The 21,761-nt window shown below is 35.5% G+C and overlaps 1 protein-coding gene across 2 annotated transcripts in view; it reads right to left on the bottom strand.

Moving 5' to 3' along the window:
• LOC105836443 (protein O-mannosyl-transferase TMTC1) overlaps positions 1-21,761 on the bottom strand; it is a 106,649-nt gene that overhangs the window by 4,122 nt on the left and 80,766 nt on the right. The window contains exons 7-14 of one of the 2 annotated variants that reach the window (XM_028191722.2): positions 19,293-19,482; positions 15,417-15,538; positions 15,162-15,326; positions 14,654-14,767; positions 11,268-11,408; positions 8,618-8,817; positions 8,299-8,434; positions 542-671 (exon numbers count right to left, since the gene is read on the bottom strand). In XM_028191722.2, coding sequence (XP_028047523.1) covers positions 542-671; positions 8,299-8,434; positions 8,618-8,817; positions 11,268-11,408; positions 14,654-14,767; positions 15,162-15,326; positions 15,417-15,538; positions 19,293-19,482 — 1,198 coding nt within the window. The remainder of the gene's footprint in view (positions 1-541; positions 672-8,298; positions 8,435-8,617; positions 8,818-11,267; positions 11,409-14,653; positions 14,768-15,161; positions 15,327-15,416; positions 15,539-19,292; positions 19,483-21,761) is intronic. The other variant, XR_003626045.2, reaches the window with a different exon arrangement.

Here is a 21,761-nt window from a genome sequence, read left to right as displayed (position 1 = left end):
AAAAAGGCTAAATTTTTTCTTTGCATGAAAATTATTTCTGTGAAGCTGATTCATAAATATGCTTCATAAATTTTATACCAAAAGGGTAGCTTTACGATTATTATCAGTGCACATAATATAATCACAAAAGCGACTTGATCCGGACAAAATGGTAAGAGGATAATGTGTGGCTAAATGTGCAAGTACTTAAATCTTTAATGAGTAGAACAAGTCGTGCTTGGAGAAACCAAGTTGAAATGAAACCAGAATGATGAAAGACAGAAGGCAAAGAGACTAAACGGAACTACATTCATTTAATTAGAATTATGGCTACAACGTGACCAAAGAATCTTAGTCCCAATGTAGAAACTAAAGAAACAGTAGAAGGAAAATCAGAATCGCACATCGTATCGTGCCAGTAATAACTTTTAAGATTATCCTTTGATAAACAGACGAAGGCTCACTGGACGAAGATAACAGATGGCAGTAAGAGAAACGGCGAACTAAATTCGCGAAACTTTGCGACTATACATGCGATGCTTGTATAGCTAAAACTACTAACCGATATGCAGAGATTCCGTTGATGTTGATGAGTCCTTTGACGAGATTCGCTTTGTAACTCCCACGCACGAATATACAAATCCCCACGATAGATGAAGCCTCCTCGTTTCGCTCGTAACATTAAATGCCATCTGAAACAAAGAGGAAAATAAAATTCCACATTGTTAGCATGTCATGTAATTTATATTTGTTTGTTTTTCTGGCCTGCATAAAATTATGTTGCATAGCGAGCTGTGCAATACTCTCATAAATAAAGCGTAAATTCTTTGCAAAAATCCGTCTCTTATATGCATGTATTATAGAAAATGATCAATAACTGTTGAAAGGAATAAAAATTTATTCTGTTTTTTAATCTCTTTTCTAAATTAAATCTCTCTCTCTCTCTTTCTCTCTCTCTGTCTCTGCACGTTTTGAATTCTTCAGTATCCGTTTTTGCGTTAATATAGTGCCAATGTCATTATTCAACATCCGTTCATACTCTCTATAAAATAAATTTATAAGTGACATTTTTTACGCGTTACTTGTGCTCTATGTTCCTCCATAATCTTCTCTCTCTCATGTCCGAGTATCGTATTTACGAGGCGTAAAAAAGAGGAAGTTGATAGACGAGAATGATACATATAGCTTTGCAATCTTATATCCAAGTCTATTTTGACTAAATCTATAGAGTTCTATCGTTTAGAGACGTCCTATCAATAGTTCTGATGATTAAATTAATAAAAAAAAAATTTTTTGTTACAAAACATACGTATATATGCGTATACGTCTGCGCACATGGATTTGGTGTAACTGGCATCTCAGATAGACAAAATTAATTAATTTAAAAAATTTAGAAAGTATTTTTCAACAACTATCTTGATGGAAAACTTGTATTTATAGGCCTAGACATGAGATGCTGGTCGAATATCGACAGTTCTATTTATTTTAACGCAGTTCCCATATAGATACGGACGCGTACAATAATTTTCTAAAAAGTTTCGGTGATATAATTAATTAAAACATTTTTTAAACAATTATTTTGCCCGAAAAACTTGAATTTTGAGAGCTAGACGTGAGATGCTGTTCAAATATCGACAGTTCTATTTATTTTAACGCAGTTCTCATAAAGTTCCGGACGCGTACAATAATTTTCTAAAAAGTTCCGGTGATATAAATAATTAAAACATTTTTTAAACATTTATTTTGCTCTCAAAATTTAAATTTTTCGGGTGAGACCGGGAGAGACGGGGAGAGACGGGGAGAGACCGGGAGAGACCAGGAGAGACCGGTAAAGACTGGGAGAGACTGGGAGAGACCGGGAGAGACGGGAAGAGACCGGGAGAGACAGCGTCTAGATTTCACGTCTAGCCCTCAAAATTTAAATTTTTCGGGCAAAATAATTGTTTAAAAAATGTTTTAATTATTTATATCACCGGAACTCTTTAGAAAATTATTGTACGCGTCCGTATCTATATGAGAACTGCGTTAAAAGAAATAGAACTGTCGATATTCGACCAGCATCTCATGTCTAGTTCTCAAAATTTAAGTTTTTCGGGCAAAATAATTGTTTAAAAAATGTTGTAATTGATTATATCACCGGAACTTTTTAGAAAATTATTGTACGCGTCCGGAACTATATGAGAACTGCGTTAAAATAAATAGAACTGTCGATATTTGAACAGCATCTCACGTCTAGACCTGTAAATACAAGTTTTCCATCAAGATAGTTGTTGAAAAATTTTCTAAATTTTTTAAATTAATTAATTTTGTCTATCTGAGATGCCAGTTACACCAAATCTACGTGCGCAGACGTATACGCATATATATGTATGTTTTGTAACAAAAAATTTTTTGTTACAAAACATTAATTAATTTAATTATAAGAACTATTGATAGGACGTCTTTAAACGATAGAACTCTATAAATTTAGTTTTCTCTGTGGTTGTATATTCGAAATACGGAGATGCTATTATGTGATTTGGAAGTTAGCATCTCATTTATAAAAATTTAATTAAAATACGTAATTCAACGGAACTATTGTTGAAACCTATCAAGAACTGTAGAACTATGCTGGATGCAAGTAATTTTGCAGTATTTTTATGAGATGCTAAACTTTGAGATGCTAACTTCACACACGTCTCAAGTTTAATCTTGATTATCTTTGTTTACAGAAAAAGAATAATGCATGAATTAGTTAAACTGCAACTTTTTGTGTTTGGATCGCTATCATCGATCAAAAGATTTTATTTTAAAGAACACATAAAATTTTTCCTTTTTTTTCTTTTTTTTTTAAAGCAAAACGTCCGTATTGTAAAAATTACAATTACGTTGTGAGCAGAAAAATGTAGCTTCAATGCGTCGTGCGTCATAGATATAATATCGCATAATTGTAACTCAATAGCTTTCCCTCGCGAGCGAATGAATCTTGTGATGTCAAAGTGAACGCTGTATTGTCCCGGCTGCACATTCAGTCACCCGAATAATCCTGATCGTTATCAAGGCCGTAACATTTACGCGGACGCAGTTAGAGCAGGTTCGAGGCATTGACAATACCAGCGTTTTCGTACCGGTTAATCGAACGCGTGCCTATGTATATCGAATAGCTTTACCCCTCATCCGGTATCAATGCCGGTATCGACCCGCGCCAGCGACAACGTTGACGTTCGGCTGGTCCGAACCGACTGTAATCGCAACGTGACTTAGCAATCTCACGTGTCTCCGAGCACATCGGGTCAGTTTGAAATCGCTCGTGATCGATCGTACGTCCTGCTGGGAGATAGTCATGTTGCTGCAACATGCAGCTGCGGCAACATGACCAATTCAGTCTAAATAATATCAAAATAGTTAAAAGGGGGTATCGAAAAAAATTCAAAGGACTACGGTATCAGTATTGGTTTTTTTTCAGCATTGAAATTTTTTGGTAAATCCATTTTTCGATGCTACAGATACATAACACTTTATGTTTCTTGATATAAGCAAAAATGAATTCCGCTGCGCAAATATTACTTACGATTTTGCCGAGGGATTTAAGGGATTAAAGTTTCGCAGAATTAAAGTTTTGCGGTGAGTATTGTTAAAGCCAACCGCGAGCCTTCTATCTCGGACGGACATTTGCGTGAAATAAACTCAACTGTGGTTGTAACGAAGTGGTAACGCGCGGCTACCACCGGTCATATCGGCCGTTCGGTGGTTCACCGATAGACCGGATGAAACACGGGGTTCCATGAATTATAAAATCGCTATTTACAGCGGAAGATAGAGTCCGTGTCGGCTGGGAGCGGTCTTTGCGCGAGCGCGAGTCGGGAACGCCGGTGTAATATCGTATCCTGTCTCCCGGAAAACGATAGCGGCGAAGGTGGATCTAAAATTATTGCAGCACATGTGCATTTCTTTCTCGCATCCGAACTGTTGTTACAAGTTGCGTGAAATCGCGCGACCACAAACTATTTGTCACGGCCATAACTACGCATCGTTGCGGTTCGCGACGGAATTGGCGGCACAGACCGTCGCTTTCAATGCGCGTTTTTTTTACCTCATGAGTGTTAGATTTAAATAAAAAGAAAATGGAATATTTGCGCGAATGAACGCGTTGCATTTCACTGGTCAGACGTACGAGAATACAGATAACGCGTCAGTAAATTCTCGATTTATATCAGTTCGTTAAGCACTTAACACGACAGCAACGACATTACCGCATCCGTGGTATTATCCTCCATACAGTGGCTTTCCTCTAAATTTATATATCTGATAGAGAAAAACGAATCCGAGGAAAAGAATAACTCGATGAATTTTTGTGTGCGTTTAGCCATTCGATTAACTTTCACGTGTTAATTTTTATTTTAGATGTTATTCCAGATGATTCGTTTGTGCGCTGGAACAATATCCATTTTGTTTCAGCAGGAGTTACAATTATGAGATAATTTTGTCATGCCCTATGAAAGTTTTACGATCTTTGGACGATAATGAATGGGCTAATAAATATTTATCTCGACGCGCACACCACGCTCTGATTTCCATATTATTTGAATCATAATTTAATTATAGGCAAATAAGTAAATTTAAACAACAAATGAGACTATATTTCAAAATTATTTTCGTACGAACTGTATACTTTCGATGCTCGCTGCACGTGACTCTGCATTTTGCAGTAATTTAGTCAAATGTTTTGGAAATTGGGCATTTGCATAATTCTTTAAATAAAATAGAAACGCATTGAACAAAAAACATTTATACCAAACGATTTCATGCGATGATCAAACGATTTTAGCTTATGGAGAAAATGCACTATGATTCCTAAAATCACAATAATTGGAGATATTTTCAGTAGTTGCTCTCTCCCTCTCCCTCCTCTCTATCTATCTATCTATTTCTCTCTCATTCTTTAGATTGATATGATTTTAATTGCTTTTGCTGCTATTAATTTGATTATAAAAAGCTATTGACTGTACATAAAACAAATGATTAATATATAATTGGGAGGTGTTGAATATATTCATTTTCATACATTTATTTACAAGTTACCGTCAAAATTTTTGCACGCGAACAAAATGCTCATGTCTCATCAAATTAACATAATGCATAGCGTTATAAATTTATTAGTTTTAAGAATAATTATATTTATACATATCGCAATATGCATAAATTTAAATACACATTTTTAGTAAATATACTTAAATATATCTCTTTTGTAAAAATGTTTTGTATCAACAAGTGAATATAAAACATCGAAAAAAATGATTGTAAACATTCGATCGATTCATTCTTCATATTTTCTATAATGTTCATCCTAAGCACGAACCCCATGGAACATAACTCCATTGTTAACGACAATGTAGTGGAAAGACCTTCGTCAATGGCTGAGAAAATTGCGTCCGCAGACTATTAGATTTTATCTCTGTAAGAAACTACGATCCACTTCCATGACTTATCGAACAAAGTAAAATATTTCATAAAAACCGTAATAACAAGTTTTTTCAACTTTAATGTTATTATAAATTATATGAAAATTATATAATTTTCATTACATTTTGTATTTTCTGTATCATACAAAATGAATCAATTTAATTTCTGTAAATATAAAGATATTTCACAGAATAATTATATATGTTTGCGATAATTTTATTAAATTAAAATGTAATAAAATATTGTGTTTTGTGTAAATGAAAAAAGCGTATGCGCGCTATCTCTGAAAATTCTAATATTTTATCATTCTAGAGATAAAATATTCGTGATTGAATATTTTTTATTATATGAATACTTCCATGTGATTATCTTTTTGAATATATTAGATTCCAAAGAGGGAGAGAGGAGGGGAGAGAGAGAGAGAGAGAGAGAGAGAGAGAGAGAGAGAGAGAGAGAGAGAGAGAGAGAGAGAGAGAGAGACAGCAACTTTCCTAAAATAGTATCGTAATATGTCACACGTTCAGTCGGTGGTTTCCTCGACAATGTCAATATCATATTGTACGCCCATAAAAGCAGACATGGACGAGATATTCGATATTGAGCTACGTGCCGATCGCGACACTTAATTACTTCAGATCGGAAACGGCGTGTCCCGGAGCGAGGCACAAATGAAACCGTGACCCAATCAACGAAAACCGCAGGCGATTTATGAGAAATTAATCCGACCATCGCGTACGGAATGGAAAGCGGAAATATTGGGAGTTCGCCTCGGCTTGGCTTTAAATAAATGAAACGTGAAGCACTCTCGCGCTATAAAAAGTTCGCGGCACGTTTCCCGTTTTGACGACAATGCGATTCGAAATAATATAATTAAACAAAGTCGCTACTGCGGTTTGCGGACATCGAATTGAACAATGCCTTTCAAACTCCGTCTCGCACGTTTATTGACGGACAAGAATATTCTGAATGATGTAATTCTCCTATAACCGCAGGTTTATAACAGTCCTGTTGAATGCATAATCGAATAACGAACTTGAATTCCGCGTTTCTTTTAATGCATATTTTATATTATTTATCACGAATAATACGTAAGTTATAACAAATACGAGTTAAAGTGTACGATGAATTGATTAATACGGTGCGATGAAATGTCACAAGTTTATGATAACCATATACGTATTTGCAAACAGAAATATATAGAACAGAGCTATATCGTCGGGGGTTTCTAAAAAACAAAGTAGACAAAAATTGTATAAGTATTAAATATAAATATAAATAATTATTTTATTCTCTTGTATGGAGAAATTGAAGATTTGCGTTTGTTTGATATTTACAAGTCTGTGAGCTAGCTTATTGTATAAAAATTTAAATAAATGTAACAAGTAGCAAAGCAATTATCTATATTATATTTTGTACATCTAGATCTCGTATACGAAATGGACAATCTAAAGTCTCTTTCTATTTCTCTTTAACCATCACAAATATAGTTTACGCCCTTTTCCCCACCAGTCCGTTACGGACTGCGGGGAGATTTATATTTGCATTTAAAATCTGAGCGATGCGCCACATCTGTCAAACGATGCATATTGAAATTTTGCGTGTGGTAGCAACATGGAGAGGGAGAGGGAAACAGAGAGAGAGAAAGAGTGAATGGTTCGCTGCTCAACCGCCTATCTGCCGGCGCCTCTTTCAGCGTTGTTTCTCCAAAATTTAACCCCCTTTCGCCCCCTTGCTTCTACATCCCCCGGGCCACGCCTACGTGCCTATCTCTGGCTCTGCAAAATTCGTATACGTTCGGACGACGATTTGTCGTCGCAGCTCTTCGTTGTTGGCGAGCACATCGACAGAGAGAGGGAGAGAGAGGGAGAGAGGGAGGGGGGAGAGAGAGAGAGAGAGAGAGAGAGAGAGAGAAAGGGGGGGAAACACCAACTACAAAAACAGTGCGAATCGTCGCTGGCAAATTTACCGTACGTGTTTTATAGGCGCTATTTGCACCCAGCGGGACGCGGGAGGATTACAGTGCGAGGGTGGAAAAATGGGCGACGGGGTGACGGCAGTCGCAGCGAAAACATGGTGACCAGCCGCTTGCGCGCCCGTTATCGTATAATCTACGTGTGTACGTAAATGTGCCGGGTACGTAAACGGCCGATAGCGAACTCGCCCGTTGAGACAGTCGATTGCATCAACTCGCGAGACGAATCTGTATCGAATCTGTTTTCATTTTTTTCCCCTTTTAAAAAAAAAAATTTTTTACTTTATTCTTCGATATTTCGCGCGAAGTACAAAAATCGTGTAGAATTTTTAATCTACCTACGCGGAAGGAAGATCGAGTCCGGAGAGATCGACGGAAAAAAATTGAATTCGTTCATTGATTGCGAATTGACGTGCGCGCTAACGTACCGAGTACTTGCCACGCGAATAAGCCCGCCGCTCGATTCGCGCAACGCTGCAAAGCCCATCTGAAATTGAAAGGATTTCCGCACTACGGAGCCACGTTTCGTCGCATGCACGGAATTCGTAACACACGAGAGGGTCCTGTGTTTGTACACGATCTCGGCGCTGGCACCGAGAAAATTACGAATTCGGTCATTACATTGCGCAACCCAAACTGCGGCGGTATTCTCCGGAATGTAGATTTGATGATATTTTAAGTAATCCGGGGAAATGGGTTTGATGCGACTCTTCCGCCCGTTTCAACATTTTTGCACGAATGATTGGACGCGTGGAGGAAAATAACACGTGATGCTATTCTCATAATAACCTATATACGGAATGCTTTTTTCGAGAAAGTTTCGACCATGGTTTCGTTCTGGTTTGTAATGACACCTTTACACGGTAATGTAAAAACACACACACACACAGAATGCAAATGCTCACCTTATGATGAGCTGGTGTACTCTGGACCACTGACCTCGCGACCTCAAAATCCTGAGCGAACCTATAAGCGACGGTTTGTGCGACGGAAAGATCTCCATCGCTTTGAAATAGTACCGGAGCGAGGGCAACCATTTGCCTGAAAGAGACAGAGCAGGTTTGCCGCGAGTGTAAATTTAGGGTTGCGATCATGCGAATCGCTTGGTAACGGGCAACTCCGACGAGATTGTTCTACTTTCACCGACAAGTAATAGTAGTGCTTCTCCTACTCGGGATTTGAAGGTCTTCCTGTACTCTGAGCTTATTTCATTTAGCAACTCACCGTTCTTGTATAACCAGTAAGCATACTCGGCGAGAGCGTCTGGGTTTCGTGGCTGAAGGTGAATTACGTGCCGCAGGAGCTCGCCTGTTGCAGGACCAGTAGCGATTCTCGCTAGGACTCTGAATGCCGGCGCGTATGCAGGATCCAGCAACACGCATTTTCTTAGCATCTCGATACACTGCTCAGTTCGATTCGTTCGTCTAAAAGCAATATTTTACGAATGTGAAGCAATATTTTACACAGACGTGTTCAAACGTTTAAAAAATGGCATACAATAGCACGAACTTTTAATATAGATTATTTGTTTTCCGTATAGAACCAAATGAATATGATATTTAAACAGCGTGTCACAATTACAATTTCTATTAACGTATTATAGATACATAAACGATAATTAGAAGATTTCAATAAACGTTATAAATGGGTAAAGTAACACAACATAATTGGAAGATTGTCGTTTATTATTTTAACTAGTAATGAGCAATTCGAGTATAATTAGCGTCAATTACAAATTCCATGCATATCATTTGAATGACATTACTTAATTACTCAATACCGAGATCGCATGCTCACTAACATCGTGGATATTTTTCTTGCTCGAGTTGCTTTATTGTTCGATGAAAATGCTACATATGTTTCAAAGTAGGATGATAGGCCGGTAAAGGCCTGACGTTGAAAAGACCAACGGACAAGGTACCGCGGTAAATTTGGCATTCCCCTACAAATTGAACAGCAATTTTGCGAACGCGTCCGGTTGAATTATAGTCGTGCGCTTTCATGTAATCGACTTTACGCCCGACAAAAGACTCGGTAATTGTCAGAGAATGGCGAAGCCAATAATGTCGATCGACAATGCCGTTTTTACTGTTTACGACCGTAGCTTGAGTAATGTTTTTTTACCAATATCGCTCTATCGACGTTTTCATCTCACAGAAATATTAATCAACGAAAGAGTATTTATGCAGATACGCATAAATCGTTTACATAGCATATATGACATCAACTGATTATTTCATAAATCAAGTTTCTACAAATTTGTCTTATATTATTACTATATCAGAATTTGCTAATCTCTAACGGTGATAACCCAATTTTGGATAGTGAGAAATATTTTATGCGTCACATGTGTGAATGTTTGAAAATAAAATTGTTGCAAAAAATAGATATGCTTGTGTGTGCAATAAAAATTATTGTAAAATACGTAATATGTATGTCCACACACATATTCCTTAATTACATTTATATTTCTTTTTGTATCTAATTTTTTTCAGTTTTTCTTTTCTAATTGATATGAGATCTATATTGAATATTGCCAGAGAAAATAATTGAAAATTATTCATGTGATGTTACATTAATGATATTTTTTAGAAACAAGAATAAAAAAATTAAATAAAATTCTAAATATTTTCAAAAGTAATAGCAAATTTTTACATATTTTTCATAAATAACATGAATAACATGAATACGGTATTCGTGATGATAACGCGCATCTCTGCAAGCAAAATGGAAACAGAAACAAAGGCGTGTGCCTCACGGTCCACACGCACACACAGTTACCTTATCTCAAAGAGAGTCACCTTATTATAGCGCACGTCGCATGTGCACCAATTTCTCATGTATACATTTGTATGCTATTACATATATTTGACTTTATTATATATTTAATTCAATACACAAATAAATGTATAAATGTATTATGTGAAATCAATTATATAACATATAAATATATAACGTTACACCAAAATTATAATTAAAACAAATTAAAGTAAAACATATCGTTGTTCCTCATTAACAATAGTATTATATTATACAAATACAAATTATACAAATAATATATTACACTAATATGCTTATGTAAGATTGGGGTGAAAAAATTGTTGCATTAAATAGTTGATTACTGAATTACTAAATTAAATGTTATAGAAGACAAATTAAATGTCTTTTTACTAAAAATCTGTTTTTGGTTTGTCTTATACATAACATTTTTTTAAAGGAAAGAGAAACCCTCAAAATAATAACTTTTTACGATTTCTATTATTACGTAAGATAAAGGATAAAGGAAGAGATAATAAAAGAAAGATATTATAAATCAAACATATATAAACATTTATCAAAGCAAATGAGAAATCAAATATTTAATTAATTGTATTGTATAAATATTTTATCGGATATGTGCATGTTTCAAATAAAATTCTTCGACAGAAAGAAGAAGAGAAATAAATGAGATCGCTTGTTTTCACGATTTACGTCCAATGAATTGAAAATTGTTGCATGCACGCATCGACTGGCCGCGTGTGTCCCACTTCTGTCCTTAATTAAATTTTAATTTATCAAGTAGGAAGACGTTAATTAAACTTTAATTTTAACCATGCCGCCGGAATTACACAGCCCATGCTAAATTTACCGTTGAAAACGCGGTCCGCGCTGGGTCGATAACCCGTTGATATAACGAACTAGGAGATAGGGTAATATTTTTATTACACAGGAGCGTATCAATGGTTCCTAATAATTAATAGATGATAATGCAATTCAATGAATTATACTAATGGCTAGGCCAATTGATTAATTATATTAATAATCAATAGCCTGCACTAAGCATAATCTGTTATGTACATCTTTCTCAGTGCAAAGGTATTTATCATTCACTGACCTGTACAATCGTCCGAGATTATAATGAGCATTTACGTGACCAGGATGAGCGTTAATAGCTGCTAGAAAATGATATTCAGCTTGGTCATCTATCGTGAGAGTTCCAAGATTATTGTGTGCACTAGCATACCCTGGCCAAAGCCTGAAACAAACAAAGTTATTCTTTTATATTATTTAATTATTTCTTGTCGATTACGTATTTTTACATATTTTATACATTGCATTTATCATTAATGCATCATATCATTAATGCTCAAAGTGTAATGTGATAAAAAGAATTATTTCTTGAAAATAATTTTATTTTAAAAATCCAACTGTACGGGCTAGATAATAGAACTCGTTTCGAACTTAAAATATAAAATTTTATTTGTCACGACACCAAGTGTTCGTCGGAAATCGCCTGGTACCGACTCCGAATTTGTTTTTCGACCTTCATCGAATATCGATCGTTTCGTTTCTTTCGGTCGACGCAAATATCGACCAGTGTCATCGACACCAACATTTTGTTCTTAATTTATTCAATCACATTATATATAACGATTATAATCATTATAATTGTTATTCACCCAATTTTAATATTACTAAAGATTTTTAAGACTGCCATACAAACCGGTGTGAAATTACTTAAATGAATCATAGATCGCGAACAATTGGAGAATCAAGAGGAAAGAATGGTAGGAAAGAAGAGTGAGTCGGATCAAAAAAAAAATAGAACGTGAAAGAAAACAAAAGGATAAATTGAACAGACCGCGCGGAGGCTCTACAAGCGAGATAATGGATCGGAATTACCCCTGGCCGAATCCATTAACCTTTGATGGCGTTCGTCATTCTAACGGAATAGTATTTCCGGCTACGAATAGTCACCGAATGCATTTTCAAAACGTTTGCTAGAAATGCTACCTAGAGGAATCGCTATTATTAATCAACATTTTTATTTAATAAGTGCAGTCACTTATTAGAGATTTCACTTAATCGATACATTTGGTAGAAATCAAATTTGAATTATAAATAATATTACAGTAACTTTAAGTAAAGTTACTGTGTTTTTAACTCTTTTAGTTATCTAAAATTGATTAAAAAATTAAAACATCTCTGCAGAGAAGTACTGCAGAGAAGCACATTTAAATATAATTTTTACTCTCAGATTTCGTTTTCAATATTTGTCACGAGAACATATAACTTTCGTTTCGAAATATTTTCATATATAAACACACATGTCGCAATCAAATGGTACTTTTGTAAGATATTCTAACAGTTAGACATTAAACGAAATTGGTTGAATCGGCTGTAGAAATTGAATGTGTTACATATTGTGCGACTTTGGCTCAACGTCAAAATGTAACTGTATCGGAAAATATTAGAAGAGGAAGATATCTACCAAGCAGGATCCAAGGCTGTATGTTTCATAGCGGTATAACGGCCCGGCAGGGGTTACTTCCGAGAGCTCAGTAAGGGACCGTCAAGGGCGAAGAAAAATACGGAGATAGGATTCGTGTAAGAGTTACACAGCGGAATGAGAAAAGCGGATAAAAGTCCAAGAGAAAATCCACCAACGTCAGTTCGATAACACGAAAAAAAAAAGATAACTCAGTCAATGTGTTACACACTTTATCCTTGGCAGAAGTCCATTTTCATATGTGCACTCGGATATGTAATTGTTCTAAACGAAACAATATAATTCTTTAAAATACGTGTGAAAAACATCGGGAAATTGCATTAAACATTATTTTATTTTTTTTTTTTTTAATTCATCCAGATGCAACGTCACGGTAAAATGGAAATTTTTCGTCGCGTGCTACGACGTTTTGGTTATAGGTATAGTTATCAAATTCTTTGGAATTCCTTCCACCGTCTCAAGATGCAGACACGCCTTGTACCGTGGCTTCTCTCTGCCTCCAGGAAAGAGGATTGCGTAGAAGGTATGCGTTGCTTCCGTCGAGGATAAGTCACAATCCATGAAAATACTAAGAGTGTGTCTGGGGAGTGAGAATACAAGGCAATGGAAGACGAGAAAGTCTAGCTGAGTAGTAGGAGGCTTGCGTGCCTTCGTCCAAGAAAATTCGGTTGAGGATCGCGACGGATTCAGAAGTTGCTAGAACTCGGTACGGCTCCGGGAAAAGCATTGTCCTGTCGAATACGACGAGAATTCTTTCGTGAAGAATTGACGGAAGTTGCCATTTAGCCAAAGTGAACATCGCGTGAGAAGCGTCGGTGCGTGAAATCTAACTTGTTTGAAAGACGTTTTAATAGGATCAATTAGGAAATGAGAAGAGCGAAGTATCTCTCCCGACGAAGAGATCGTTCCCGAAGAGATGATCTGCATGTCCTTCAAGCGCAGGTCCCCAAAGGATTGTGATTACAAAAGATCGCAGTCATTATTCTACTGCAAAAACTTTTCTTTACGCTCGATAACTTTCTTTTAAATTTCAAATTTTACAAAAATATCTCCATTTTTTCGATTTAATTTCCTATTTTCCAGTTGAAATAATCGTCGAATTTTTCATTATTTCTCTAATTCGATAATTCGATAATAATTCCTACCAAATTAACGATAATGCTCAAAGACTTTTCACATAATTTTGCTTATTTTAGTAAATTGATTTACAAATAAAATAACAATATTTTCTTCACATTTACGTAAAGAATATCTCGTAATTTTATGTGTAACTTATTTTTGAAAATATTATTGACAGCAACAGTTTAATATACATATATTACAGTTATTGGAAAAGGTTGACTATATATCTGATATGTTATATTTCAAATGTTTTCATGTTTCAGATATTCAGACTTGTGTATACATGTGTATACATAACTCTCTTGTGTATACATAACTTTGTCAACAAAACATTTAATGCCAAAAACACTTAATTCCAATTTTCACTTCATTTTGAAAAGATATTAGACATCTGACACACTTTAACCGATTATGTAAAATTTGATTATTTTATAAGTGATTGTTACTGCAAGAATATTTGTCGGGAAAAAATAAATGGTAATAAGATTTAATCAATTTTGCAGTATAATATTTAAAGCATTAAAAATCGTAAGATAGTTAATATCAAATATAATGGAGAACATTATTATAAAAACATTATATTTATTAAGATGAAACTTTAAAAATGAATGGACAAGCTGAAATTTCATAATAAATAATTTTTTATTATGATTTAAAACAAGAAATGTACATAAAATACACATAAAGCAACGTGCTTTTTTCTGTTTTAAATAATTGATACGTTATTCTGTAATTCGGGTTTTTGATTATTAACACATTAAAGCATTTTAACTTTCATAATTAAGTTGTTCTCACGTAAAAAATTAATATTATTTTCATTTCAACATCTGGACATCTGTATTCACCGCGAGAAAAAGAAACGTACTTACCAGAGAGCCAACTGATAATGATGAACCGCAAGATTCGGTTGCGACGTGTCTTTAAGGAAGTTAGCGAAGTTGTAATGCATCTTGGCATTGTAGGGTAGAGACCGCAGTCCCGCTCTGAAACAAGGCGATTTGAGGTCAGACGAGACCATCCTCTCGACCTCGACACGACCCCTACTACCCTCGTCATCCCATATCTACGTTAGTTATGTTTTGCGACCCCATACATAGGCAATTGGCGTCTACACCAAGTTCTTGAACGTATATTACATTGGCATCATGCCAGTCTCCTTGTTTAAGTCAGAACTAGGTACTATCGCCGTAAATATCACGACGTCTTCGCGTGACAAAATCATTTTTGTCGTAATTACAAAACTCCAATACGATTGCGTGCAGTGTAGAAACGATAATTTATGTTTGCTATTAATGCGAGGACTTTATTCAAAGCAAAAAAGTTTCTTTTTTCGAACGATTAATAAAACATGTGACACGTAAATTTGTTATCACGTACTTGATTAAAGTTTCTCTAGATCTCCAATCGTTGTTCCGAAGAACCGTTTTGAAACATCCTAATAAGAACAGGAGAGCTACGCCCGAAGTAAGCCAGCTTTTCCGTCGCGGTACAGCGGTCCAGCTCACCTGCATACCGTAGACGATCAAAATAATCCATCCGACACTGTAAAATTACATGAAGCATTTACGCCGCCCTTTGCAATAATCATTGTGTTATAATATTGTATTATATGTAACACTTTAACAAAATTACCTCGGTGTATATAAAACTCGTTCTGCCACAACAAAACCTACTGTGACAAAAAGATTGGACGCAGGTAGGAACGGCAGCACCAGGAACATCCAACCCAGAACAAGAGGCGGATGCCTTTGTTGCTAAAAAAGAAAAAAATATACAATATATTACCCCAGACATTAATAAATAAATCTTAATTCTTAAATCTTCGTTATATCCAACGCTACTGCATCGAAATCTCTTTGAGCAAACAGTTACGTAAGTTTCGTCATCTTTACCGGATGAGTGTACTCGATTAAAGTTTATGTTATACTTAAGTAAGTTTATGTTGCTTTTGCGCAACTTGTATATTCGTAAAATTATGTTTAAATGCACTCGCAAGTTTTAAATGTATAATGAGTTATGATTTAAAACGATGTTTTATATATATATGATTTTACAACATCGACATTGTAAATCCTGAGGATTCATATATGAAGTTATTGTATACATCGGAATATCAGAAACATGTATCGCGCCTAAACTGCAGATTACCTCGGGAGAGAAGCATGTTTGCGAGACAAATGGAATGCTTCATAAACCTACGGTATCACACGACACGCATGGATCGTTATCCCACGACGATGAAGAGAACATCGGACTGCGACATGCATCTTCACAGGCACATACATGGCATATGCACTTTCGTGTAACAGAAGATGAAGAGACAGGAAACGGTATATCAAAATGGAAACACATAAAATGGACAGACGCGGATTCATCTAAAGCTCGTACATCTCATGCTTGTCACGCCGCAGAATCGCATAAATTCAAGATACTGAATGAAAGAAAAAAATATGACAAAAAGTTTATACTTAAAAAATTATTCGAACCTGAATCCGAAAGAGACAGATGTGAATGGAGCAGTGAAGATAAAATTTTAACAATTTCAACAATTGATTTCTATGACAAAATTAGTTACAATGGTCTAGACGAAAAGAATAGTAGTGCTTAAATAGCTACATAATCAGAACATGAAAAATATCTACACGAAAATAGAGAACATTTTGCATCTAATAAAATACATGCCATCACCTTGATAAAATAAAACGTAGATTTAACGAATTTTTTACTTGAATTCTCTTATCGATTGAAAACATGGAGCAAACAATAAATATATAATCTAGAAGTTCAACAGTTTTCTACCTGTTTTATATCATTTGAATGATGGAAGAAGATGAAAAAAGGATAATGAAGGAATTGTTAATAACAAAAATGTCCACAAGCATGTCTTCGTGGAAAGCAGTGAATATTGATATCGAGCATTATCACTCGAAGGATCAGAGTATGTCGCCAACAATGCATTGTCATTCTCATTGAGTTTATCTGATGAAAAGAGGAGCAAACATACAAATAACATGCTCGCGTCGCCATCAGTCGATGATGGATCGGCTACAGTTAAAATGAAAACTGAGACTATGGCGTTCTAGGAAAGTCTCACTTTGTAATTGATAATGATGCGACGTCAACGGAGATTGAGATGGGATTTCAGTGAAATTAAAAGTCATCCACTGACCGATTTACCATTCATCGCTATCTCATGCACACTCGAAAATGCATCCAGAAAATCAAAAAGTCCATCACGATATTAGCGGATACCCAATGTTCAACTACTGCTTCAGCCGAAAACCAAATATCCGATGAATGTAAAAACGCTGGGATGGAAAGAGTAGAAAGTAAAATCTGAGAGGAAGTTAAGAAGTTACAGTTAATGCTGCAGAAACGATTTCATTTAACAGCAAGCGTTAACATGATTTATTAAAGATTATAAAAGATAGAAAAAAAGTCTGAAGCAAAATCATCAATATAACATTTATAAAGCAGTGATCAATATTGATTGTATAATGCTGAAGTGTTATCAAAAAATTATAATGTCAGAATTATACAATAATTAATTATTAATACAACGATTAGAAATTTATTAATGAGGTTAAAGTATTAGGAAAATTAAAAACGATTATTTTGTATCCCATGACACAATCAACAATATGACAAATAAGAAGAATCATAAGAATCGTCCATCTTATCGCGAGTGTCATAGTTATCATAGCGAATATTGTAGAGATTATAGTATAAAAAAATGATAAAAAAGTTAACGTAAAAATAATACAAAGAAAATGATGTTACAACCGTAACATAATGATTTAAATGTTTGGAAGAAAGATAACTATTTGCATATTACTGTCGACAGAAAAAAAACCAACTCCACGAAATACGCACGCGAAATGCATGTTAAGAGTTATGAAAAAGATAACGTCATTCAACTCATATACAGAACACGAATATATTAGCGATATTATAGAAGAAAGTTAGGAAGTTACTGCAAGTGACATCAGCGCAGACGATGTCTTTCAGAAAAGTTTAGAACAAAATTCAAAATAAGGTAATGCGAGATTTAGTGATATAATTCCTATGCAAAATCACAAACAAAAATATATTTCAAAAAAGAAATTATTGCAAACAAATTTGATTCTTGAAAAAAACTTTATTGTTCGATCTTAATTATGACGCATAAGAGTAGAAGTGTATCGAGAAATATTACAATACTTTGCAAATGTTACAAATATAATCATGTTAGCAAAAGAAACAAACATCGTTACTACAGATTTTAAAGTAGCGTACCAACGGCAGCATCATTATTCAATTCACATGTAGAAGCGAAAGCAGAACACGAATACAATACAAATCTTCAGCACGAATCAATAGAAACGAATCAATAGAAACATTCTTTATAATAAAGACCGTATAAAAAGAAAGTAAAAATAATGTTAACAGCGAAGGAAATTGTCAGAAGTTAAAAGCTGTCATAAATATCGCACAAATAATGATATTCGCATATGCAATGTCTCAAAACAGCTTATTTCAAACATTCCCGTCCAGCTTATTTTAATTCAGGAATTTTAGGAAACACTATATAATAAAAACTTTCATTATTCTTGATTTTTTAACATTCCTGTTGGAATGAGAAATATAAATTTTGAGATATTAAACCTTTTTCTCTCTCTAACTGTGCTAAACAATATATTCTCAGATGTATACACAAGATGACAGAAAGCAATCACACCTGTAGAAAGATATTTTCCCTTTCATAAACGCATATATAAGTATACACGCTGCGCGTGTAAGTGTAAGAATGACCTCATTTGAGAAGAAGACGTATGTTTCCACTTTGCGAAGAGAAGTAATCGCCGGCGGGTAGTCAAGCATGTAAGGTAACATTAATAGCACAGATATGACCTCTTTGAGAAAAAGTGACCATCGACATACAGACAGCGAGTTGTAAAGAGGTCGTTATGCCAAAGATTGAACGATCGTTACGAATGATCTAAAGGACGCGGAAAACAGAAATGGTTTACGAGAACTGTGCTTATAGTTTGACTTAAAGCTTATGTATAATATAGTTATTACGAAACTTCTTTTATGACTTCCGAGCCGAGTACAACTTCATCATTGTCAGATAATAGCCGACAGCGTTTTTTTTTGTGTTACATTAGACGGCCAAATGTTCAACTGCGAGATGACATTTAGCATACGGTAACTGACGGTTATTCCGCTTTATAATCTCGTAAGATGATCAATAACGTCGGTAAATCTATGATAGCGACTACTTGAAAAGAAGAAAATTTTCTTTACGCCGATTTGTTAAATTAAAGTAAAAGAATTCACAATTCCAGTAAATCTCTTATTAAAGCGTGACTTAGCGCTGAAAAGGCGATACTGAAAAGGGAATAATAAGTAATTTTTCCAATAGTTGAAGAAGTATTTCTGCGCTGTTCGCAATTTATACGTAAATATTCCGTCTGATTATAATACAATTTGACCATAATCTGCAATTATTAAATTTTACAGGCTTACCTCGAAATCCGTGAAGGCTTTGTACGTGAGGACTAGACAACCGCCGAAAAATATACAAGTGGCTAGATTTCTGGTATCCGTAAAAGATGTAACCAGAGGAACAGATCCCATTTGCCAATCGTGCGAGAGTATAGCCGGACACAGGAGCAACCAACAATTCAGCGCCGCCAGGTAACAAAAAGTCAACAATCTGAAATTAATAACAACAATAACTCCGATTAGAACATACACATGGTACATACATACGGTTATACCTAAATTAATAATAAATATTCGAAGGTACAATTATCAGTAATATTTGTGTGAGTTTGATCTGACTACTCTAGAGAGTCGTCGCATATTCATTTAACGTTGACAAACAAATTTGTCGCTCTAATACGTTTTTCTGAAGAAAATTGACTGCTCGATTGTCGCGACAAAGGCAAGTGCTCGCGATCGGTATTGTCCTCTTGGCGTGAGATGAAGGGGTCGGTCAATGAGGCCTGGAGTGGCACCCTCCAGTTGCTGACATCGAGGTTCCATTTTCTCACTATCAGCATCTACCAATATAATCACCGATATAATGCCCTCCTCTAGTATCACCACGGTAAGCGTCTGTACGATCTTCGACGTGGATATTCTCCGTGGGTGTATCGTCGCGCTTCTCGGGACGGCTTACTCGGCAAGTCTATTGTCTCGCCAACAAGCGCACGCACACCACGGATCGCGTAACGCGCCAGTAAATATTCACCCGCGCCGTTGTGAGTGTTAATTTCGACGGCTCATGAGAGTCCCTCTAATTGTCCTCGGCGCCAGATGCGGCGACACCCGGCATCGGCTTATTCATCCGATAGTCGAAAAGTGAATAAATTACATAACAGGACGCGAAGTATAGGAAATCTTAAGCCCGTTCTCTTAATAAATTATCCAGGTGATACAAAAAAAAAAACGTGAACTTATCTACGTGTAAAGATAAGAGAGAGACATCACAAATTACGATGGAAATACGATGGAGATTTATAACGGTATGCGTTGTTACATCGCGATCGTTATATATCATCGCAGATTAAATAAATTTTCCCTCTGCCAACCATTTTTGATAACATATATTCCGCTAGTAATATGACTTTCTAATGTATTCTAATGAATCACTGTTTCTCTTAAATGGTACATCAAAACGTACTGAGGGGGCATTAAAATTTAAATATAGAGAGAGAGTCTCCCTAATTGCTCCCTTGACGCGAGAAAAATCTACATTTTGTGCAGCGATTGTTCTAAATGCCCCGCGATTAACGACATTTATCCCTTTGTTATTTCGTGCTTGAGCACGTATATTGTACTGCTACTTGCTAATTAATATCCATCTCTTGGACAGTCGGAAGGTGAAAAACGCAATGTAACGCGGAAAAAAAGCAAATACAATAATATATCTCTGCTCTGGGCGGCCATCCTTTTTCTGCATAATTTTTCTTGCCGCCGGCCATCTATATTTTCATTTCGTTGAAATGATTGATGAAAGCTTTCGCATCACGATTTCGCAAGACATGGGAATTGGGAGCTTCTGATGCAGGAATAAGGGACGATCTGAAATGTCAAAATAATAATTTGTGGCATATGTCAAGCGCGACGCACGTACTGCCATATGAAAGAGCAGGATTTTTCCGAGAAACGGTCGCATAGAGAGTGACATATTCCCGCACGTCCATTCTTTTTGGAAATCGCGGGTATTACAGAGATTGCTATAAATCTAGGAAGGATATTCTCAGATTTGTGGACTTTCATGGACTTGCATAGACTCGGCCAAACAAATATCCGCTTTTCAGAGCTAGACCTTCATCGCCAGTTGGTAATAGATAATAATGGTAGTAATAATAGTCATATATGGACTTTCTATTTTTGTTTACTAAACATTAGAACGAAAAATGAGTAAATATATAAAGAAACAAGTATATAAAGGAGCGAGATGCCATAGAAGGGACTTATTTCTCATATATTGTTTATCTTAATTTATAAATTTTACAATCTTTTTATACCTTTGTATTGTTAACGTTATTATCTTTTACATTACGTCTTATTTGTTAAATGAAAGCATATTAAATTGGAAATTTTAATATTTAACGCACAAAAATTAATCAATTGGTTCAATTAAGACCATTTCATTAAGATGGTTCGCGCCAGACACCGTTTCTTGTTGGTCTTACGATCGTTTGTCAAGCCAACGAACTTCAGAAAAAGCTTTCTTTCCTTTGAAACCGTCATTCGCGTAGAAACGCGATGTCATTAGCTTTTAATCGGAGCGTTCCATCAATTTACCCTCTCTTTCATTCAGCCGTCCCCTTTTTCCTCTATACCTTCATGATATGCGGATATCGACTCCGTCAATGCTTATAAGCGGTAAACTTTTCCGTGCGTATTTTTATATTAAAGTATGACCGGTCACTAAACTACGCGCATTGTGTCAATTATAGCGAAAAGAAAGTCTCACATAAG

This window comes from Monomorium pharaonis, chromosome 1 (assembly GCF_013373865.1).
Source record: "Monomorium pharaonis isolate MP-MQ-018 chromosome 1, ASM1337386v2, whole genome shotgun sequence".
Lineage (NCBI taxonomy): Eukaryota > Metazoa > Arthropoda > Insecta > Hymenoptera > Formicidae > Monomorium > Monomorium pharaonis.
This window is presented reverse-complemented; position numbering and strand designations above follow the sequence as displayed.